We start from the raw sequence: 25,305 nt of genomic DNA, 5'->3' as shown, positions 1-25,305 counted from the left end.
CGCATAGTCTATTAAATAGGTTCTTTTATATGAGAGCCGCCCCACTGTAGCTCCTAAAGTGATGCCCAGAAACGTAGTTATTTGATATACATCATCATCATAATGAGTGACAAGCTCCAACAAAATACTACACAAGTTTGCTCACTCTGGAATTTTATGATTTCCAACTAATGTTTTACCATACTTCACAGGCTCAGTGTGGAATAACATCTGTGGGTAATGATCTTTGGTGTGCATGGATTTTTTATGGGTAGAAAGGAATAATAGTATTATGCTAATTAAACAATGTTTTATGAACACTATATAATTTATTTGGGCATAAAATTTTAACAATGCTAAAAAATATTGCTTAAAAATAAATTGTGCAGACTTATAAAAATATAGATAATAAATTTAAACATGCATATAATTGACTATCTAGACTGTAGACACATATAAGGCAACTTCACTATTGCTAACACTGATGATGTACACTTTACACTGTCAGTGGATGTCACAAACGGCATTGCTATTATCACTATATCATGCCAGAATACCAGAATGAATACATTCACTAATAAAATTTCCTATATCATTACTTTGTACTATGACCAAATTGAGAAGCAACATAAACCATAGTTCACACTATATGCACAAGCTGAGAGTCATTATCATTTGTTTCATACAATGGTGACACACTCTCGGGCAGCTCTGGGACATGATCAAGAAACTGCTGTATTGTGCTGTAATAGTCAATGCAAGTCCATGTGTTATCATGATCACCCCCGGGCATGACAGCCAGGTTTCGATACACAGCTCCGCATCTCACATATAATTCTTTTCCCATAATTGGAGGAACTAATAAATCATTCGAGCCAGAAATAACCAGTGTTGGTGTCAATACACTCCTCATCTTCATTAAGGACATGTACTGAAACAAAGTAAATTAACAATAATTATAAATATAAAAGAATAATAATAAAAAAAAATACTTAGATTTGACGATTAAAATACCACTACAATGATATTCTGAAGAGTTTCTATCATGACAACGAAAGAAACGAAGTAAGCCCTATGACCATCATCATGGAGAAGGAGACCTATAATAATAATTTTAATATGACTTCTCATTTACTTAATATATTCAATAGTGACCTTCTTGGGTTGAACGTACTTTTAAAATAAAATATAATATCTACCTACCTATAGGTACCCAGTACTGCGGGGTATAACGCAGAACCCGTGCCCAGGGTTACGGGTGAAGACCTCAACGGTGGTGAATGCGGAGACAACAGTTGTCGGTACGGACTAACCAGCGGAGGAGGCAAGCTACAGGGGCGTAGAACCTGGATCCTGATGGAGGGCAGCGGTAACCATCAGTACCGAAGTGAAGCGAAAGAACCATATGTTCTGAACCGGTTCACTCTTGGATTAGTATAGCCACTGAGGCTATAGTACCGCGATGTAGAAAGTAACGGGAACCTACTACATTATTTATCCCATGAGAGTTGCAATGATGAGTATGTTTAAAGACAGAGTAAGACCGCCTGGCAACCCGCGTAGCGACCGGCGCCCTGAGTTTTCCGGGGCTGAGGGTGTGAAATGGGTTACCGGCCATCAGGATGCAGGCAACCAGGCATCCTATGGAAAAAATGCTACTGGAAGAAGAAGAAAGAATATTAATTTAAGAAACGATCTTCGCATAGGTACATGGAACGTTCGAGGGCTTCTTGAAGATGGAAAGCTTCATATTCTGGAACAAGAACTTGAGCGATGCAAACTCACTATCACGGGAATCAGTGAGACACATTGGAAAGGTAGCGGCCACTTTGACTCAGAGAAACATACCATCTATTTCTCCGGCAACGATAAAAGTAGCTTTTCGGGTGTGGCTATTGCGATCCCTAAATTATGTAAAAACTCGGTGCTTGGATATCACCTAATTAATGATAGAATTATTTCCATTAAACTTAGCGCATCACCGACCCCACTCAACATAATTCAAGTCTATGCTCCTACAAGTTCTGCCAAAGATGAAGAAGTAGAAGACTTCTATTGTCAACTTGAGTCTTCAATAGCTAAGATCCCCAAAAGAGAGCTATTAATCATCATTGGGGACTTTAACGCCAAGGTGGGAAACACCACAATGAATACGGGCATACGACATATTGTTGGGAACTATGGCCATGGTGTTCGTAACCCAAGGGGTGAACGACTCATAGAGTTTGCAGCCGATAACAACATGGCCATAGCAAACACGATGTTCAAACACCATCCTAGACGCCTATATACCTGGACCTCCCCTGATGGCAACCACCGCAATCAGATAGATTACATATTAGTGAGAACCAGATGGAAAAGTTCAATTGCCAATACACATACCCTTCCCGGTGCTGATTGTCATTCCGACCATCAACTGCTCATTGGGAACCTGCGATTGAAATTGCAAAGAGCAAGACAAATTAAAATGGCTAGAAGAATGGAGGTGAAAGATCGAAAGTCACTAACCACCTCGATACAGAACAGACATGCCGCATGGAGAGCAGGTATCGGAAACAATGACTCTAACTACTTGTGGATCTCGGCAAAAACATATATTGTGGAGGCGATTGCTGAGTCACAACCGAAAACAGTCTTACCAAAACGACAACATTGGATGACGGAAGAAACCTGGCATTTGGTTGAAGAGCGCCGAAAACTTAAAGCCAGTGGTGCTAGCATTACGAAGCTAAATGCCAAGTCAGCTATCATACAAGCTGCTTGCCGACGTGACCGCAATAACCATCTCAGTAAGATATGTCATGAACTGGAACAGCACTCCGACAAATATCAAACCAAAGATCTGCATGATAAGGTGCGATACATAACACGCCAATTTAAACCTAAGACGTGGGCTGTTGAGGACTCCGCTGGGAATACGGTTACGGAGATAAAGGATATCGTGAATGTGTGGAAGGAATATTGTCAATCATTATTTTCCAATAATTTGGTACTAAGCTTCACATGTTCTCCCCACAACATACTTGACCGTGAACCCGACATCATGCGGGATGAAGTACGAGCAGCAATTACAGACCTCAAATGCAATAAAGCCATAGGTTGTGATGAGATCCCAATAGAAGTCCTCAAAGCGATGGGAGAACCTGGAGTTGATATTTTATATACCATCTGCTGTAAAATATGGGAGACTGGAATATGGCCTGACGATTGGTCAAAATCCATTTTCATTCCACAAAAAAGGGTCCACCAAGAAATGCATCAACTACCGACTCATATCCTTGATATCTCATGCAAGTAAGGTGATGCTCCACATAATTAATACAAGGCTGTTGGCCTACCTCTCAAGGCAGATTGCACCCGAGCAAGCCGGATTTGTTAAGGGAAGAGGCACTCGGGAACAATTTCTTATACTGCGTCAGATTATTGAGAAGGCCAGAGAATTCAATACAACCCTTTACATCTGCTTTGTGGACTTTCGCAAAGCATTTGACACGGTCATATGGACACACCTTTGGAAGATACTTGCGGAAATGGGTGTACCATCCCATTTAATAGTTCTATTGAGGAGGTTGTATGAGCACGGTACTGCAGCGGTACGAGTGGATGATACCCTTTCAAGCGAATTCAAGACTGAGGCCGGTGTACGACAAGGATGCATCTTATCGCCATTACTCTTTAACATCTACACAGAGTATATTATGCGCATTGTCTTGGAAGATTGGAACAAAGGAATATCTGTTGGGGGACGCGTGATAAATAACCTCAGATACGCTGATGATACTACCCTTCTCGCACAGACTAGAGAAGATATGGAAATTTTTCTAAACCGTCTAGAAAGTACCAGTCTCCAATTCGGACTTATTATTAACCGAGACAAGACGAAGGTGATGATAGTAGACCGGGCCGAACAAATTGGAACCAACGTACCCTATGTAGCCAACTGTGAAGTGGTTCAGACCTATATTTATCTTGGTTCTACTATATCAAGTACTGGAGGATGTGGCGACGAGATCAGACGACGGTGCGCCATCACCAGGTCTGCAGTGGAACAACTGGGAAAGATTTGGAGGGACAGGAGGATTACCAAGAAGACTAAAGTCAGATTGATGAAATGCCTTGTGTTTCCAATCTTTCTCTATGGAGCCGAAACTTGGTCTCTGAGACTGCAGGACCGCTGTAAAATCGATGCATTAGAGATGTGGTGCTGGAGACGCCTCCTAAAGATCCCGTGGACGGCATTTCGCACCAATGTATCCATCCTCAAAGAGCTTCGTATTAAAGACAGACTATCGTCAATTGTGCAACTAAGAATACTAAAGTTCTTTGGTCACGTCTCTAGAAATGAGAACTCGATGGAGAGACTGGTAGTTCAGGGCCAGGTGGAAGGCAAGAGAGCACGCGGTCGATCGCCAACCCGCTGGATAGACGCCATCACAAAGGCTACTGAGTCCACCATAGTCCAGTGTACTCGCAACGCCTCTAACCGTCAGAAATGGAAGCACATCGCCAGGAGATCTACCCTCGGAAAGGATGTTGACCCACCGAACACTCCACCATGTACCTCGTCAGCGCAACCACGACTACTCTGACAAGAGTGTCCGACTAAGAAGAAGAAGAAGAGAACCTATAGGTACTTGATTTTATAACGTACGTCTTTAAATCTACGAAGACGTAGCTCAACGCCTTTTAAAAATCTTACACTCATAAAATTACAGTGAACCGACAGTACTTTCTTGTCCTGACCAATGTATTTCGTGAGTATTGAATGCAGACATACAATATTAAAATCGAATCTATAGTTACTATTACCAATATTGATTGACAATTTAAGCTGAGACTAAGCCACAGCTGAGGCTGTGTTTATAAATGAGCCAGTCAGTACCTACAGACTACTGGAAATAAATATAATTATAGTAGGTATTCTGTGTAAGCAGTAGGAAATTTGTAGACAACATCTTACAAATTTACAGATTAGTAGTACCAGTGCAGTACAATATAGTGAAATACAGACAACTCAGAGGGCAATGAAAAGGAGCTGTTTAAATATAAAGTTGAGAGATAATTAATATAAAGTAAGAAACATAATAATTCGGAAAATAACCAAGGTAAAGGATGCTCTCAAAGTTTCAAATGGAGATGGGCTGGCCATGTTGGGAGATCCGATGACAATCGATAGACAATTTAGACAACAAAATGGAAAGGACCGCAAGGCGTGAGAAGTAGAGGTCGCCCGGTGGCAAGACGAGATTGCATCCAACGCAGGGAGAGACTAGATGACCATTGCTCAAGATAGAGAAAAATGGAATTCTTCGGAGGACGCTTTTACCCTAAGGGGGTCCACATTAGGAGATTAAATTGCATTAGTAGTAGATTTATTAAAGTTAAGTAGTAATACAATTATAAAATATCAAACTAAGTAACTTTTATGTAACTATTGTGGAATTAAATAAAGCTATACCAGTTCAAATTCAAATATTTTTATTCAAAATAGGATGTGAAATCACTTATTGAAAGTCAAAAAAACTACCACCCATTCCAAAGTGAATGCCTCAGGCCTGAGAAGAATGGGCGCAACAAACTCAGTGGGCTTTTTTTTCATTAAAAATATGTTTTACAATTAAAGTAACATTGTACAATTAAACTTATTATTTAATAGCCTGAGGGCGGTCGCTCCATTCCCAATCTGTGGTATCATTAAGAAAGTCATTTATGTTATAGTAACCTTTACCACACAAAAGTTTTTTATCAACTCTTTTGAATAACGTAATACTTTTGTTTTGAACATTTTCTGGGATCTTGTCGTAAAAGCATATACATCGCCCCACAAAAGACTTACTAACTCGACTTAGCCGAGTAGTAGGCATCATCAGTTTATGTCTGTTCCTGGTGTTAACATTATGGCTATGACAGTTTCTGGCAAATTCACTTATGTGCCTATGAACATACATTACATTATCAAGAATATATTGAGAAGCAACAGTCAAGATATTAATTTCTTTGAATTTTGCTCTCAATGATTCTCTAGGACCTAGGTTATAAATAGCGCGAATAGCCCTCTTCTGCACCACAAATATTGTATTAATATCGGCAGCGTTGCCCCATAGCAATATAACATGGGACATAATACTATGGAAATAACTAAAGTATACTAGTCGCGCCGTATCTATGTCAGTTAATTGTCCAATTTTTTTAGCCGCGTATGCTGCAGAACTAAGTCTGTTCGCCAATCCTTCAATATGGGGGCCCCATTGTAATTTGGAATCTAGAGTTATGCCAAGAAATATAGCAGATTCCACCGGTTCTATCACCTCTCCGTTTAACAAAACATTTGCATTTACATTTTTGACATTTGGTACGGTAAATTTAATGAATTTAGTTTTCTTGCTATTTAACAATAGGCTATTAGCGCTAAACCAGTACACGATGTCAGATAAAATATCGTTCACTTCGTCATACATAGCTTGGTTTCTTTTCACTTTGAAAATCAGTGAAGTGTCGTCCGAAAACAATACTATCTTATGTTTTTTCTCTATAAGATTAGGAAGATCATTTATATAGATAAGGAAGAGGAACGGTCCAACAATAGACCCTATTGGTACCCCCATACTGAGAGGAGTCCCAGGAGATCTCCTGCCATTCACGTCGACCCTCTGAATTCTATTGTTTAGATATGAAGTCAGAAGATCGAGCGCAGTTCCTTTTATGCCATAGTGGTATAGCTTTCTGACCAGAGTTGAATGTTGAACACAATCAAAAGCCTTAGATAAATCACAGAAGATGCCAAGTGCATTCTGCGATTCCTCCCAGGCATCAAAAATATTCTTGATCAGCTCAACACCTGCATCCGTTGTTGAACGTCCCCTAGTAAAGCCAAATTGTTTCAAATGAAGTAACTTATGAGAGTTAAAGTAAGTAAGCATTTGGCTTAAAATTACTTTTTCAAAAATTTTACTAAGGGTCGGCAAAACCGACACAGGACGATAGTTGTTCGGGTCAGAAGAGCATCCCGATTTAAATATTGGTGTAATTTTACTGTGTTTCAGAAGGTCAGGAAACACGCCACGCTTAATACAATTATTAAATACTATTGCAAGATATGGTGCTATGACATCAATTATTGAACTTATTATTTTAGCAGAAATGCCCCATAACATTAACAGAAGTGCCTTACCGATTCCACAATTCCTTAGTATGTACGTAACTTCACAAAAATAGGTATATAACAAAATATTTAATCTAAATTCAATAGATAATGCTCTTGACATCTAGCATAATGTAATAGTGCTTACCTTATTTTTATGACAAAATTGTGGCAACCATGAAAGAATTCTCCATTTTAATAATATTTTAGCCATGTCAGGTATACTTGTAAATGTGTTTTCAACGATCATAGCCCATATTTTATTTCTATTCTCTATCCTAGATGCTAAATCTATTGCTATAGCTCCACCTGAACAAGATAAATTTGTAATTTAAACACAATTCACAGCATTCAATGACATTTCATTTTTAATGCACTCAATCTATGTACACATTTGTCTTTTAATATCATGTGGACTGCATCAACTTTATATATATTTAACAAATAGAAGACATTTGATATTGATTGTATTTTACAAGTTTGATTGCCATGCTAGCTAGCATGCTAGGTTGGCATATGTAGGACAGCAACTATCAAGTTAGGCCTTGAGATGGAACTCTATAAGATAACAGTTCTAAGAAACATAAATATTATGAACGTCTTCTTTTTAAATAAAATTTGCCTACAATTTGATCCTGTAGCAATTTATCATTCCTTTAATTTTACATTAAATATCATTCTGCATTATATCTGGTACATTCAATAGAAGCATAAAATAATAATCCAACCTGCAAAAGATTTGGAGTTTTATATTTTAGAATCTTCAAATGGAGCATACATGCCTCTAAAAGCTTTCCATATTATATAATTGTTTAAAATTTATTAATTGAAATAAATGTGTAAATCTTTGCCATGGTTTTAGTTGGCGGAGCCTCTTCTAACAATATAGTATAATTACTAGCTACTAGTTATTACTTTTAAAGGCAATTCCGTCCGAACATCCCATTTAAGTAAGGGTTAGGTATACCTACTATGAGTCATAAACATCAAACGTCTCTCCCCATTTAACTATTGGACATCAAAACTGGAGAAGCACTTTTAATAAAAAAAATGCAGGAATGTCATTACCACTCCTTCAAATCAATATCAATTCATCAGTTTACAAATATTTTAATCCAACCATTCAAAGTGATGCAACAATAATACTCAAACGCAATATCAATATTAGAGTAAATAAAATATTTTAATAGAATATGTAGTTAATACAGTAGCAACAATCCAAACAATATTTAAAATTAATAAATACAGGTATTAATTACCTCGCTACCTCGACCATGTTTTAGGAAAATCTCATATACAACAAATAAGTATATTTATAATAAAACAAACTCTTATTACCGAAGAACTAGAGAGATCCTGGCCTTTAAGTAGTACAGCATCTGAAGCCATGATTTGGTATCATAACTCATGCCACATGTGGCTTGCCATATTAGCTACGTACCTAGTGACCTCCCAAATAAAAGGATTTTACTGCGGTCTACATCACTCCTCTGCATTATGTAGTCAAAGGCTGCCTGGGCATCGGTATAGAGCCCAGTTTCTGAAGGCGAACCCTCAGACAGACCATAGCCCCGATACTCCACAAGCAAAATATTTATATTTAATTTGTGATATAGCTTGGAAACATTAGTCAATCTGAAATAATTGCAAAATTCTATTACAAGCAGCATAAATAAAGCTTATCACTACATTATAAAACAAAGTCCTGTAAAAGACAGTTGTGAGTTGCGCTGTAACAATAATATGTCGCGCGAACACCATGTCCATAATAAAAACACGTACTTCTATATGATACATATAAATAAGAATTATCATTTTGAATTATTAGCATTAGTAGCTAGTGTCTAAGTGTTATTTTCCTATATAATAATGAATATACCTATTATATCTGCATTCCTCTTAAAATAAATGTTTATTTCAACCCGAACCTAAACTGAACTGTTAATCGATTTAAACTAATTAACCAAGGTGAACGGTCATTACACTCTTCTAGAAAACGCTTTATTCATCTTCTGTTATCCTTACTTATATTTAATATTAAGGTAGATTACATTTTATATCATACATATTATATCAATAACTGTATAAACTAGACAACCCAGTGTAATACAGCCATTTCAGGAGAAGTTGGAGATCAAGCAAGCAGCAAGCAATCTCGACCAAAAGTCATCTTCAAAATACACTAAATAAACAGTGCCTTAAGTTCGAGGAAATATTAAATTTTTAAACAGGAGTTATAGTCAATGATATTTAAAAGTATAGATAGGTTACCTACACAACATTCGGTGTTTGAAAATGATACAATAACGCACACATGAATAATTTAACATTGCAATAGCACACTACATTAAGTACGATTACACGTCAAATAAGGATAGTAAATGCAATTATCGCAAGCGAAAAAGAGATAAATCTAATTCGCTAATTGCTTCGTATTTGTATAGAAAAAATAGAGTTAATTCATCAGATTTGATTTTTTACCGTACACCGTGATTTATGCCTAAATTACGATTCATTCATGAGTGCATGTAGTAAAAGCTATAAAGTAGTAAAACTGCATTGAAATTAGATAAATGTTTCACTGATTTTATAAAAAAATTATTTAATATTGATTATAATATATAGCCACATTGATGATATCAATTATTTATACATAAAATAATAAAAAAAACATACAGACAACAAAACAATACCGAAAGGTATCTACAGGAAAGGTCCCATTTTTACAATTTTACTAACGACGGCTCCCAAAAAGTTTTAAGTGTACAATTATTAGTTTTTGAATCTTATATTATTTATGAATGTCTTTTTGTTGAGGGTTTATAACAATAAGGCTAGGGTTACTATGGATGCGAGTTGTGACAAAAATTTGTTCTGACGAGTTCTGACGGATTCGTCAGAAGAAACAAACGCCTGGTATCCAATGACAGTATTTACACTGGCAACGACGAACGCGTCAGAACATGCACGACGTCGTCAGAACCACTCGAGCGTTCAAACGAGTTTGATTTTTTCGCACGACCTGCATCTGCGAATTTCGAGTGATTATATATGACGGCAGAAACGAACTGACTATCAGAATAACAGAAAACGCGCACAGTGTAAACGCCTTGTTCTGACGAGGATTTCGGACGTAGGTACTCGTCAGAACAAATTTTCGTCAGAATTCGCATCCATAGTAACCCTAGCCTAAGGTAGGTAATGGGAGAAGAAGAAAATGATCTATTGATTCTTCTGCAGTTAGCAAGGGACAGTGTTACTGAAAAACTCCTACGTAAGCATATAGCACTCACTGTCGAGGTCCGCTACTTATCCTATATACGCACTTGTTTATTAAAAAAATTCATATTTCGTATTATATTTACTGCAATAACGACTTTTTTACATCATTTCCTCAAATATTCTACCTCGATCATCCCGCAACAGACAGCTTGGCGGCGATCGGCGTTGTCATGCTGATATTTTGTTAGATAAATAGTTAAATCAAATAAAATGTTATAATTCATGATTTCTTAACTGTGGTATGTAATTCTCACGAACGAGTAAAAAAAGAAGGACTCCGCGCCGTGATATGAAGCACCTTTATGCTAGTGTGTGTGCGGTTACGGGGGATACTAGTTACACAATTTTTTCTCCCTTAAATAAGCATATATGGCCACAAATACTTATATAGTATCTTTTTTACACTTTTTCACAACGCACGATAGCATTTTTAAAATATTTTATTGATACACAAACTGATCTGTTACAGATGATGACAATTCTCATAATGGCGGCCTATCGGCCTGTAGTAGTGTAAGTGTGTGCGTGAGACTATGTATTTACACGTTAATCGGCTTGTTTTGGTGCTACACTGTTATGTAAGGTGACACGGAGTCCTTATTTTTTTACTAGTCCGTGGTAATTCTATGATTTTTTTTACTTTCGTAATTAGTACTTCTTCCCACAACACAAGACGGCATTTTAATGTTGTACCTATATCAAATTGTAAGCAATTCTGTCAACAACAAACGCGTTCGTACCGTTTTCGTATCGAGAGAGCAACTACGACCAAAGGGACCAATTGTCTCCATTTAGGCGATTTATTTTTGGCGTGCTAGTGACATATCTACCGCTTTTAATACTATAATTTCATTGGTTATAGTAATATTCTTGCCCATTAAAATACTTATCTATTGATAATTAACTAAAAAACTAACACAAAAAAGACAAATACAAGAAGTATTGAGTATTACGTTTATAAAAATTAAATTACATCTGCCAAGGGCCTCTACAGAATTTAGTACGGGCGCCGCGCTATTAAGGCGCTCGGTATCGTGAATTGATCACCTTTGAGGTCCAAGTGCTCTGCTAGCTAGCTATTTTCTTTCTCTAAAAAGCGAACGTATTAAAAATTAAAGAACATAATATTACTTCGAAATAAGGGACTTTATACTATATTCACCACAAACGGGAGACAGAGTGCCGCTGACTTTACACGAATCATATTTGATTGTGGTTGGTGTGCGCGCGTCTATCGAGATAGATAGCTCCGTCCAAACGCCCAAGGTCGTTGGCGTGATCCTGAGCCTTAATCCTGCATTGACTGTCTCACGAATCTTGTCAAATGAGTTCGCGCACAACAGACTACACAAGGTGATCTGCTATTGGATTGGTATATATCATCCAAATGATTTGAGTTTTCTTTAGTGTTACCTAATTCCGCCAATGTTTGTCGACGCCAACGAGATTTTTCAACGCTATTTGCCAACGAGACTGAGTCTCGTGCCAGATTTTGGCGAGTCTACACGTCCTGAGAATGCCTCGTGTAGAGGCGAAACACGTGTCGAATTGTTTAAAGACAAATATTGGCGGAATTAACACTAAAGAAAACTCAAATCATTTGGATAATTATGGATTTCCGCAAAGTAACGCCTACTTTAATAAATTTTCTTGGTATATATTAATACAAAATAATATCATTCGATCAATCGACAGACTATGGACAGAGGCGATCGAAGTAAATTCTTCATTAGTAATTTTTATACACTTATCATGGCTGTCTAGGATATGCCATCTTTTCTGCCTGTGCGTTGTCTATAGAACGGTCAACAGCACAACAAGTTAGTCTGGGTGGTACGTGAGTTTGATTTAGTATTTAATTTTGTTATTACTAATTTCCTCTTTCTCTGATTTCAGAAACTCTTAGACACCACGATGTGTTTGATATCTGTTTCAGGATGTAATTTTGTCTAATATCTCTGTATTATTCTAATCTTGGAGTTAATTCAAATATAATATTAATCCCAATGAAATGTATGATATGTTATTTAAAATAATTAAAACAGAGTTTGCTTCTATATTTACTTTTAAGACAGTCAAATCAGGTGGTCTCCTGTCATTTAATGATTGGGCAACAGCTGGCATTCATAGGAGCAGACAAAGGCTATATGAACTATATAGTGAGAGATCATTGTATAATAATCTTCTCTCATTAATGATCTTTTCTCGAATATGTTAAAAAATACTCTAAATTATTTAAAAGTGTTTGTTCTATTGCAAAGTCTATGCATATCAGACAGATAATTAAAAATGCACCTAATAAAATAAAGATGACTTGGAATTTTATTAACTAGGAATCTGGAAGATTGAAAGACCGCAACATTGAATACAATCTATCAATAAACAATACAATAATTCAATCTCAGCAGGAAGTTTTTGAAGCTACTGCTTTTGAGAATTATCTCCTCCACCAGTGTTGCTGAATCATTTCTTCTAGAAAATGTTATAGAATTTCTAAAAAGTTTCAATTTTAGTTTAGTAGTAGTAAACTACATTTCTGTTAAAATAATAAGTTCAATAATTGATGTCATAGCACCATATCTTGCAATAGTCTTTTATAATTGTATTAACCATGGTGTGTTTCCTGACCTTCTGAAACATAGTAAAATTACACCAATATTTAAGTCGGGATGATCTTCTGAACCCGAATAACTATCGCCCTGTGTTGGTTTTGCCGACCCTTAGTAAAATTTTTGTAAAAATAATTTTAAGCCAAATGTTTACTTACTTTAACTCTCATAAGTTACTTCATTTGAAACAATTTGGCTTTACTAGGGGACATTGAACAACGGATGCAGGTGTTGAGCTAATGAAGAATATTTATGATGCCTGGGAGGAATCACAGAATGCACTTGGCATCTTCTGTGATTTATCTAAGGCTTTTGATTGTGTTCAACATTCAACGCTGTTCTGGAAGCTATATCACTATGGCATAAAGGGAACTGCGCTCGATCTTCTGATTTCATATCTAATATCAATAGAATTCAGAAGGTCGACGTGAATGGCAGGAGATCTCATGGGACTACTCTCAGTATGGGGGTACCACATACATAAATGAACTTCCTAATCTTATAGAGAAAAAACATAAGGTAGTATTGTTTGCGGACGACACTTCACTGATTTTCAAAGTGAAAAGAAACCAAGCTATGTATGACGAAGTGAACGATATTTTATCTGACATCGTGTACTGGTTTAGCGCTAATAACCTATTGTTAAATAGCAAGAAAACTAAATTCATTAAATTTACCGTACCAAATGTCAAAAATGTTATTTCAAGTTTTTTGTTAAACGGAGAGAGTTTTGTTAAAACCGGTGGAATCTGCAAAATTTTTTATCATTACTCTGGATTGAAAAAAAGCCCGCGAGTGTGTTGCGCCTATTCTTCTCAGGCCTGAGGCATTCATTTTGGAATGGGTGGTAGTTTTTTGACTTTCAATAAGTGATTTCACATCCTATTTGCAATAAAAATATTTGAATTTGAATTGCCGAGCCCCCCAGTCGAATTCCATAGGTCCATTTTGGCCTCAAGATAGTCTTAAAAATAGACAGCTTATTTTCGAGTAATAGTCTGGACCTCTGTTCCAACATGGGATAATATAAAATCAAGATTTTATTTTAAAAGCAAAACAGGTGAAATAAATATTAAATACAAGTATTTAATATTTATTTCACCTGTTTTGCTCTGTATGCGTCGCCTTACAGGTAAGGCGACGATCCCAATGTATTGGCAAGTATTTTGCATAGTTGTTTTTGGGGAGTTTGATTATTCTGGAATGTGGCTGGCCGGCGTCTTCTATTCTCAGACTGAATGTTAGTTGGACTGATTTTTGGTTACTATTATTTATACTCCACTTTGTCAGCCACTTTTCAATTTGATTTAAGCTGCATTGCAGATTCATGGAGGCTTCTATAAGACATGAACAAGATTGCCCTGTCAAGTAGCATTTGTCACTTATATGCATGTCACTCAAGTTAATATGATTTTATAAGAGTAAAATATTGATATGGCATGAGGGTTTTGATCTTATATAGCAAGCCCTTTTACCAAACTCTGTCAAATGCCTGTCTAATATCTAGAAATATAGATGAACAGTATTCTTTATTCTCAAATGTATCTTAGATGACTTTGCATAATATGTAGATTGTGTATGCTATGCAATTCAACAAAATTTATACATTTAAATACCACGAAAACCTCTAAATTGTTTATCTTAAAGCAATACATTTTCTATTTTTGATTTGTCTGTTTCTGGATCAGATTTTTTGGGAGTATAAATATTGGCTAGACTTTCTCCAAAGGCATTTATTCGCTTTTTCCTGTTGACAGATGTCAATGTCAATAGATCGTTGGGCTATCTAGCCCAACGATCTATCCGGAGGAACCACTGACTGCTAACGTTTCCTCAATGTGAACGTGCTTTTCTTGAAGGCACCCATGTCGTATCCTCCTAGAAACACCACATAAGGAAGGTCATGGCTCAACTCAAGCCACAACTTGGTTTACCGTTGAAGAAAATTCCTTGAAAACCGAATTGTTGTATGGCGTTGAGGAACGCCACACATCCAGAGCGTGGGCATAATTTGTAGCGTATATAATGAATCAAGTCAAACAGCTCTTCAATCCTCCCCGTGATAAATGCATAGAAGACACACAATGAACCAACGTATCAACACAACGCCAAGTGAGCTATCTAGCCGTTCACAGAGCACTGGATCCCCGACAATTTAAGCAGCTAGCAGTTCTGCGATCAAAGCGTTTGAGCTGACATTGGTGTAAGCCAGACGCATAACTCCATATGTGGCCGGACCTTCACTTTGTAGAACGCTAGAATGTGGGCCGGCTTGAAGCATTTTCCTGCTCTATTAATGACGCCCAGGTTCTTCGAAGCCAATTTGTCTTTGCATTCCAGATGACCGCGGAATTGGCAATCGCTCAAGATTTCGAGACACAGCTAATTTTCCGATACCAGGCGAGGCTTTAGGGGAAGAGTTGTCAATGTGCGGTGATATAGGGTTTTTCTAGTGGTAAACGCGCAAACTTTAGTCTTCTGGTAGTTAAATCTGACAAGGTTCATTTTACCCCATTTCGCGACCTTTACAAGAGAGGACTCGATTGAAAACATAAGATTCTTCCAGCACTGGTCGATGATTTCCCGAGTGAGATCTGCATGGCCCATCACCAGTACTGTCATCCACATAGCAAAGTATGTTGGAGGTGTTCAACATCATCGCTATGCAGAAGAACAACTCACAGCATTGGGGTACACTGGACGTTCACGGGTCTCCAGTTCGATTGATAATCGACGATGACCTGTATACTGCGCCTAGTGAGGAATCTGGTGGTCTACTTGCATAAACTCTCGGGAAGACCAAATAATGGAACTTTTGAGAAAAGTGCCTTGTACCAGATACTATCAAAGTTTTGATTCCACAGGGTGACCGTTTTATTTTTTTTATGGAATAGGAGGACAAACGAGCTTACGGGTCACCTGTTGTGAAGGGATCACCGCCGCCCACAATCTCTTGCAACACCAGAGGAATCACAGGAGCGTTGCCTGATTATTGAAATTTAAATTTAATTAATTTATAAAAAGATGTGGTGTCGTGGGACACCAGGTAGGAACGAAGTTCCTTCGGCGAATGTAGAATCGACACAATTTGTAAAAAAAAATCGTGTTCTATTTTATGTAGGTTTTCTTGATTTTTCTCTTAAATTTTGCAGATTAGTTTTTATTTAAGTACAGGAAAGTATTTAGGAAATTCAGTATTTTAGGAAATAATAAATTACGTAAAATAAAAAAAATCGTAATCCAAATTATCAATTAAAATAACAAAATATGTCTCTTTTTTAAATTTTTGTTTGACAACATAAAATTACATAGAAATAGAAATAATTGCAAAAACAGAGAACGTGGCGCCATCTTACATGCCGTAGTAAAGTTACGTGGTCATCGAATGCATATTACCGCCATCTCTAGAAGGGTTTTTAAATTACGATACAGTTTAATGCAACCAAAATGTTATGTTATAAAAATGTATGGAACTATTGTAGAGCTGCTATCCATCTTAATTTTTTCAAGTTATATTATATCTATTACTTGATTGCCAATGACAAGATTGTCAACCCTGCTAAGATTTCTTGCACTCACATAATAAAGTCCATTAGAAAGAAAAAGGTATGGCGCGACAGTCGTATACACAAGCGAGTAGTGTATACGACTGTCGCGCCTGCGCACGTCTTATTTAACGGTTTTATTCCACGGACTTTTTCTTACGGTTTTACTATCACATTTTTTTCAGTTCGGTGCCGCAGCAAAATCCCTATCTCCTCCAAGCCTGCCGTAAGGAACTTCGTTTTATTTAAATTTAATTTCCGATTGTATGATAAGCTCTCTAAAGTGATTCCTGGTGTGCTTTCATTGCAGTTTTTTTTTATATTTTTATAGGATTTATGGAATGTAGCCTTATCAAGCAGATGTTTACTGCAATTCCAAAATCCAAACCCTACGTAATCTTACCATAGAATCATCAGAGCATCTCTGTATGAACTGTAGCTTTTCTATTCCTTTAATTGATTGATGGGTGTTTTTGAAAAATGTTACAGAGTTTGACAGGTTTGAGCGAGTATCTACTTGTACACTTCACACCCCTTATAATTAGCTGGATGTAGATCCAAGCACATGTTGCAGAAGTGATTCAATCTAGTTTTGTGCATTCTGAAGTTATGTGTGCCCCAGCACATTTAACACAATGATAAGGTTTTATACAATAGTTGTCTGTATTCTTCGCATCTTTGGTATTGCACAACTGTGTTTCTTTCTCATGGATGTTCTATAACCATTACTTGGTACTGGTCACCTTAATGTTCTTAGTAGTTTGTCCTTTCCATACCAAACATTTATTATTTTGCCTTCAGACATTGGGTAGTACCATATTACCTGTTATGTCTAGTGGTGTTGTGTGATAAAGGATTCCAATTACTACATAGCAGTGAGTGTAGTTTAATTTCTTGCTTTGTTTTTTTACCATTTCAAAGCTCAAATCAGGGTCTCAATTGCCCGTCCCATTGGACAGCACTGCATCATTTACTACATAATTTTATAAATTAAGCTATTGTTACTCTAAGATAGTAGAAAAACATGGGGCAAATCATAGTGGTGGTTGTTTTTGTTTAAATATTTACAGCACTCACTCTACAAATACATGTGAAAACCTTGATATGGTTGTTAGTGATATCTGTACAACTTTAATTAATCTTGTAACACTTACCTTTGGCCCATATTTCCTGCATTTCCATGGAAAAATATCATAGTTGGGATGTGATTACTATTACTCAATTGTTTTATGAGATACAAATGTATCTTATAACCATCATTTGTTGTTATTTTTATGTTTTCATATGGTAATTGGAAGTTGCTGGGTTGAAGTACAAATGTTCTTGAATCAGGTGGGTCATTTGGATAATACAACAACAGATCTTGAGCAGTGTACAAAACACCTGAAATATTTAAATTATTAAAATTTATATAAGAAAACCAATTTTACTGGCATTACCAATCCATTTATAAGTTTATGTAGGATTAGTTTATTTGAAAACTGCAAAATTAGACCATAATTTAAAATGTACCTACATCTTGATATTAAGAATTTACATTACATAATCTATTACATTAAATATCTTAGGAAACATTATGGCAATAAAATGAATGGAGCCAAAAAACAAACAATGAATTTGTCAATTCAGTTGCATCAGGTTAAAACTGTGATAGCTAGTTCTAGTGCTCGCCAAGTAACAAACAATAGAGTTGTTAATCAGTTTATTATATACACAATATAAAGTCTTAAAGTACAAAAAATGGTTACAATGTCTCAAGATGTTGAGCTGAGTTTGGTGACTTTTATGTAAGTTAAAGTATCTGTATGTAATTTGTTAAAAATATATTTTCTGTTCTAAGTTAGTCTGCCAACAATGATAGCTTTAGTGAACCTGAGTGGAATTTCTTTTTTATAATTTTATTAGTAAAAACAAAATAATATTATTTCAAACCAATATCTTTACAAATGTGTTCATAAAACTGTAATCAAAATTATTCAAGTCGTGTTTTTGTTAACTGCACTACAATATAAAGTATGTGGAAGCTGTAAACTAAGTAGTAGTTAGTTTTATACAATATGATAAAGCATGAATTGAGACATTATTGTACAGCAATAAAAATAAATAAAATTGAACAGCTTACCACAAATTCCCAATATAAACACAGTGAATGCTAGAAGTTGTCCATAAAACCAAAGTAATAGACCACTAGATATTATAACTAACGATGCAAAAACCCATAAACGATATATAATTATTTTAAGTAAGTTATACATGATAAATTTATAATAGGAACACGCTATTTATTATCATTTTATTTAAAAAAAAGCCATAGTATCAGTATCAGTCGTAAGCCATAAATAATTTAAATATATAATAGCTAGCTCGTAAGCAGAAGTTGTACCAGTAGTCCAGTAGAAACTAGAAGTAGAAGCCAGTATTTTTGTTTAGTAAAAAAAATATTATAGTATTAATTATGTTATTTAAATTATGTATATGAGTAAAATGTAAATACAAATAGCAACAACAACTTAGAGTAAATAATGTTCTGTGATCTGTCATATGTGCATCAGTGTTCACAGGCAGCTATCGTACCAATAGGCCTACTCTTTATCGTACCCACTAGTATTATGTGTATCTATACTACATATAAAAAAAAATGAGAGTCTGTATAATTGAATTGAAATTGAATTAACTGTTTTTTACTAGATGTATATTAATACGGTACATACACCAAAATAACATTTTTTTAAATTTATGTCTGTCTGTATGTTCCGGCTACTCTCTGAAATGGCTAAACCTATTTTGACTGGGCTTTTATTAGCAGGTAGTTGATGTAATAAGGAGTAACTTAGGCTTCGTTTATTTTAGAAAAAATATTTTATTTTAGAAAAAAAACGAATGTCGAAGAAACGGTCTAACTCTACAAAAAATTTATATGGCAAATCAAATTAAAAATCAAATGAAACATGGCAATATTCAAACAAATAACATTGAACCACGACATACTGAAATTTCAAGTATAGGTACTCTGTGTCGATATGGAAACCAATCGCTGTTTAGCAGACAGTAGGTATCTAGCAAAATGCTAGCTAGAGTATAGTATATACATAAATATATCTAAGTATATATTACAAGATACGACACAAAAATCAAGCTCCATCAGGTGTGTTAATTAAAAAATGGGTGCTCAAGTTTGAGAAGACGGGTTCAACAATGGATTTACCTCGATCTGGCCGGCCTAGTACGTCGAGGGACCCCGAAAACGTGGAGCGAGTAAAATCGTCTGTACGTGACCAACCTGGACTTTCAACTCGAAAGCGGTCTGCTGTCCTTAACGTGCCAAGATAATGATGTATTAAACCGCATCCTCAAGAAAGATTTAAGTCAACATCCCTATAAAATCCAAGTGGTGCAGGAAGGCTTCAGGACCATGCCACTAGGTTGCAGTTTGCGAACGAAATGGTAGAGCGATTCACAAGTTTTACAAAAATTTTTTTCTCAACGAGGCACACTTCCACCTAAATGGACATGTTAATAGACAAAATTGTCGTTATTGGAGTGACACTATGCCATGGTGATCAAAAACCCCTGCATTCCAGTCAACCAACCCAGTAACTCTTGACGAATTAAAGGATCGTATTCGCACAGAAATCCTAAACATCTCAACAGAAACATGTAAAGCTGACATCGAAAATTTCCGCTCTAGATTGCAGCAATGCCAGAATAATGAAGGATTGCATATGGATGATGTGATTTTTAAGAAATAAATTCCCCTTTTGTTTACTATCGAAAACAATAAACAATTTTGATCTACTGTAATTAGTTTTCTTTTAATCATCATTGCAATTATAAACGGACTTTTGGTCCACCCTGTACTAGATTATACGTAATAAGAAAGAAGAAATAAAATATAAATTTAGAATTTAATAATACATCACGTATTTAATTATTGTTGCAACAATTTTTGAAGTGTAAGTAAAGAAGTTTTTTAGAATCGTTGGTGCAGAGAACGAATTTGACATAATTTTTTAAATCCAAGATGGCCGCCGTGCAAAATTATGATCTCAACAATATGGATATCGTATCCGAGGTTCTCGAGGGTGCAGAGAATGAATTTGGGATCATTTTGATGTGAAACATCTAAAGCCGCACGGAAAACCGATTTCTGGCGTGGCGACGCGTCGCCACAGCATGCGTGTCACAGTAATACCGTCCTCAGAGGCAACATCGAATATAACTATTACCGAAGTCACTGATTAAACGAATTAAGTAGTCACGATTTGAAATAAATTCGTGAATTTTTCTATTTAATGAAAATAAATGTTTATTCAATAAATAGTCATCGTTATCTGGAAAAAACTATCTTCAATTATTTTAACTAATGCACTTCGTTATTTTGTTTTCTTACTATATCACTTATAGCAATATGTATTTAATACAAAAAAGCTAGTTGTATGGTTAAAGAAACCACGAGGCAAGTGAAACTTTTTTTCACAAATTAGATATCAATAACAGCATAATAACCGAAAGAAAATATATATATTACTATAATTATAACACTATAATTATAATGGTTACTACTATATATAACTAGCTGACCCGGCAAACGTTCTTTTGCCATATAATTTATTTTTTGGGTTCGACGGTTTTTTCTCCGACGTATTTTACAAATATAACTACTATGAAAAAGTATTTTCATTTTGATGTGAAACATCTATAGCCGCACGTAAAACAGATTTCTGGCGTGGCGACGCATGCCGTGGCGACGCGTCGCCTTGTCACAGTAATACCGTCCTCAGAGGCAACATCGAATATAACTATTACCGAAGTCACTGATTAAACGAATTAAGTAGTCACGATTTGAAATGAATTCGTTAATTTTTGTATTTAATGAAAATAAATGTTTATTGAATAAATAGTCATCGTTATCTGGAAAAAAATCGTAATATTTTATTTTATCATTATGACATATTTAGTTCCTATCACAATATTATTAAATATTTTCTGCATATTACTTTTACAAAATAATGTCGATGTTTCACATCTGCCAGGCGTCCCGTGACGGCTCACATTTTTTTTGGTTAATATTATTAAAGGGGAAGCACTATTAGGGTGAAGAAACTTTTAGTTTCAGATTTAGAATTTTTTTTTAGTTTTATTAATTACTTAAACTCGGTATATTACTTTGAGTCTTTTAGATTCTGTTTTCTGAAATATTGCTATAAATAATGGGTGTTGGCCGGCCTGCGGCCGGGCTCATATATGTTTATGTTCTAACTTAACCTAACCTACCTTTAGTTTATGGAGAAGGATTTGGTTTTCAGATAAGTTTTAGCTTGGTATACCTATAATCTTTAATCTCATCTAGATTCTGTTTTCTGAAATATTACTATAAATATTGGTTGTTGCCCGGTCTGTGGCCGGCCTCATATTTGTTTATGTTCTAACTTAACCTAACATACCTTTAGTTTCTGGAAATGGATTTATTTACATATTTTATATGAACAGAATCATATAATATTTCTCATTGCAATCACTAACTGTCAAAGTCAAACTTCATAAAGAGGTTATAGGTTATCACGGGCTATTATCCGCAACTCGACGACTACAGCGCGCCTATTTTGCGTAGTGAGGAGGGTGGCTAATCCTGCCACCCCAGTTCCTCAAGGTAATGTATCAAACCTCTGATGTCACCCATGACCTCGGGGAGAGTCCTCGGTGACCCCAGATGTTTGGCCCGGTATGTGGCCACACTCCTACACTCCAAAATGACGTGTGCGGCCGTTTCATCCGCCTCCATGCGGGCTCTGCACAGTGGGCTGTCGGTGACACCTATATTGAACAGATGCTTGTTAAAAGGGCCGTGACCCGTTAGTACATGAGTTATTTTCCGTAACCTAGGTCGTGGAAGTTTTACTAGCTTGCGAGAGAGCTTGGGGTCTATTTGAGGTAGAGCTTCTTTTGCTTGTCTACACCCACTTACTTCCATCCAGTACTTATTATGTAATTCCTTGGTGTGTTGGCGTATTACCGTCGTAGGCCAGCTAGGCGGGAGAGGGATAGTTGGTTCTGGTCCTTTTGCTGTCATCGCTGAGCCTCTCCTGGCCAATTCATCAGCGGCATCATTCCCTCGTGAGTTACTGTGACCCTTTATCCATTGAAGAGTTACATGGTTGTTATTTTCGCATAACTCCCTCAGACACTGGTGACAGTTGTATATTAGATTAGAGGTGATAGTGTGGCTTTGTAGGGCTTGTAGTACTAATTTGCTACGTGAAAGGATGCGGATGTAGTAGTCTTTCACCTTTCGAGTCAAAGTAGCTGTGACTGCTTCTATGATACCCATGCATTCTGCTTGGAAGAGAGTGTTATGAGCTCCTAGTGATGCAGCTATTCTTATATTTCGTCATCCGAGAACACTCCGTATCCCGTGCCCGACCTTGACTTTGAGCCATCTGTGAAAATCCTGCGGTCTTTTGTACTGAAGTCCTCTTTCAGTTCTTCATACAGCTGTATTTTGTATCTCTTATCGAATATGTATTCCTTTGGAGATCTATCACTTACTGCCAACAGCAGAGGCTCCTTTTCAATCACCTCATTTAGAACCTCTTGGTGTGGGGATTGAGTGGTTTTCCAAAGATTTAATGTCTTCAACCTTACTGCGGCGCAGGCCGCCTCTTGTTTTATAAAGAGCCGGAAGGTTCAGCATAGCTTCTACAGCCGCGGTAGGTGTGGTTCGCATACATCCTGTGATAGCCATACACGCTAGTCTTTGGAATCGTTGCAGTTTATTACAAGTAGTGTTCAGCTTGTTGCGTGGCCACCATACAACTGCGCCGTAACATATCATAGGTCGTATCACAGCTGTGTAGAGCCATAGTACGATGTTCGGGGCAAGTCCCCATGTCTTTCCTAACATTCTACGGCATTGCCAGAAGGTTAAGGTAGCTGTATTTATTTTTGATTCCAAGTGGGCGGCCCAGTTTAACTTGCTGTCACTTGACTAGTTATACTTATAACTCCTAAGTATTTCACTTCGCTGTTTAGTTGGAGTTCGGTGTTAAACAGTTTTGGCAGTTTATAGTTACCCAGAACTCTTTTGTTTGTGAACATTACCAGTTCCGTTTTTTGTGGGTTGACTGATAGGTCGTTATCTATGCACCATCTTTCCACAATTTTCAATGCTGCATTTGTTACTTCACATATAGTACTGGCAAACTTTCCGCTTATTAATATAGTTAGGTCGTCTGCGTAGCCTACCGTAAAGTAGTGATTTTCGTTTAGAGTGGTAATTAGATCATTTACTTCCAAGTTCCATAAAAGAGGTGAGATAACTCCTCCTTGGGGGCAGCCTTTACAATTGCTTTCTGTGTCTCACTTTCATTTAGCAATATCACTCTGTGTTTGAGCATGTTTACAATCCATGATGACAGAGTTGTACATACTCCATGGCGGTGTAATACTTCTTTTATTTTTGTAAATTTTGTCTTATCGAAGGCTCCTTCAATGTCCACGAAGGTTCCTAGACAAAAGGTTTTTTCCGAAAGTGCGCCCTCTATAACGTTCACTACAGCGTGAAGTGCAGATTCGGTGCTTTTACCTTGACTGTATGCGTGTTGGTTAGGGTGTAGGGGTATGTTCTTAAGGTAATTCTCCCTCAGTTCTCTTTCACACAGCCTTTCTAGGGTCTTCAGGGCAAAAGAGGTAAGACTTATGGGTCTGTAAGATTTAGCGTTAGAATAGTCACTTTTACCTCGTTTAGGTATGAAAATCACTTTCACTTCCCTCCATCTCCTAGGGATGTATCTATGCGCTAGACACGCCCTGAATATGTTGATCAGCCGGTTGTGGAGACCCTCTCCTACCCATTGCAACAAGGCGGGAAAGATCCCATCAGGTCCTGCTGACTTAAAGGGGTGAAAGGAATTTATAGCCCACTTTGTTTTATCGGTTGTCACCAACTTGTGTGCTTGTTGCCAGTCAGCTTCCTCAGCGGTTATGTTTTCATTTACCCACTCTATATGCTGCATTATTTTGCATCCTGGAAAGTGAGTTTCCGTCAGGACTCGCTCTGTTTCCTCTGGTGATTTGGTAAATGTACCATCAGGTTTCAGCAGGGATCCGAGGATTTGCCTGGGTTGGTTAGAGATTAATTTCCTTGCCCTGTTGGCCTGGTTATGGCATTGGATGATACTGCAAATTTACGCCAGCTTTCTGATCTTCTGTATCTGATGCGTTTCTTGTATTCAGACTTACACTCTTTGTAGATGTCCCAGTCGTATTGATCGCCTGTGTTCATTGCGCGGTTCAGATGTCTCCTCATTTTTTTCCTGAGCCTTTCTAATTCAGGTCCCCACCAGGTCTTGGTCTGTCTGATTGAGGGCTGGTGAGGGGACATGTAGCATGATAACTGGCAGTCATGAATTCGTATGTTTGTGCTATTTGGTTTTCGATGTTATCTACTCCGATTATCCTGGCTGGGAGTGTTTCGTCCTTTAGACGCGATTCCATCAGCAACTTGTACTGAGTAAGATTCGTTCTGCGGGGTTTCCTCTTGGGAGGCGGTGTAGTGATGTTTACCTCCAGATTAAAAGTATCCATCTGTGGTCTGAGCAGGATGCTTCTTTCGACAAATGCCAGTTGGATATAGAATCAGACATTCCCTCTGTTGCTAAAGTGATGTCTATAATTGTTTTGCTCCTCCTGTTTACAAAGGTGGGTTCTGAAGGTACATTTAAAATATTGAGGTTAGTAGAAAAAAGGTATT

At 36.8% G+C, this 25,305-nt stretch overlaps 1 protein-coding gene across 1 annotated transcript; it reads right to left on the bottom strand.

Annotated features, from left to right (window-relative positions):
- Positions 1-288: 288 nt before the first annotated feature.
- Positions 289-19,048, bottom strand: LOC126979129 (protein ABHD13). The gene is made up of 5 exons (XM_050828348.1): positions 18,679-19,048; positions 17,711-17,939; positions 8,562-8,755; positions 7,269-7,429; positions 289-910 (listed from the first exon to the last, which is right to left on the bottom strand). Exons 1-5 carry the CDS (start codon positions 18,809-18,811, stop codon positions 620-622), a joined length of 1,008 nt encoding a protein of 335 aa, XP_050684305.1. The 5' UTR covers positions 18,812-19,048; the 3' UTR covers positions 289-619.
- Between the last annotated feature and the right edge of the window lie 6,257 nt (positions 19,049-25,305).

Source organism: Leptidea sinapis, chromosome Z (genome assembly GCF_905404315.1).
Source record: "Leptidea sinapis chromosome Z, ilLepSina1.1, whole genome shotgun sequence".
In the NCBI taxonomy this organism is placed as follows: domain Eukaryota; kingdom Metazoa; phylum Arthropoda; class Insecta; order Lepidoptera; family Pieridae; genus Leptidea; species Leptidea sinapis.
This window is presented reverse-complemented; position numbering and strand designations above follow the sequence as displayed.

Coding starts and splice junctions, on each gene's coding strand:
- LOC126979129 (XM_050828348.1), bottom strand. CDS start 18,811: ATGTATAACTTACTTAAAATAATTATATATCGTTTATGGGTTTTTGCA. Junction 8,756..17,710: donor GCAGGAAATATGGGCCAAAG/GTAAGTGTTACA, acceptor CAATTATTTCAG/ATTGACTAATGTTTCCAAGC. Junction 911..7,268: donor AATTTTGTCATAAAAATAAG/GTAAGCACTATT, acceptor ACTTTGTTTCAG/TACATGTCCTTAATGAAGAT.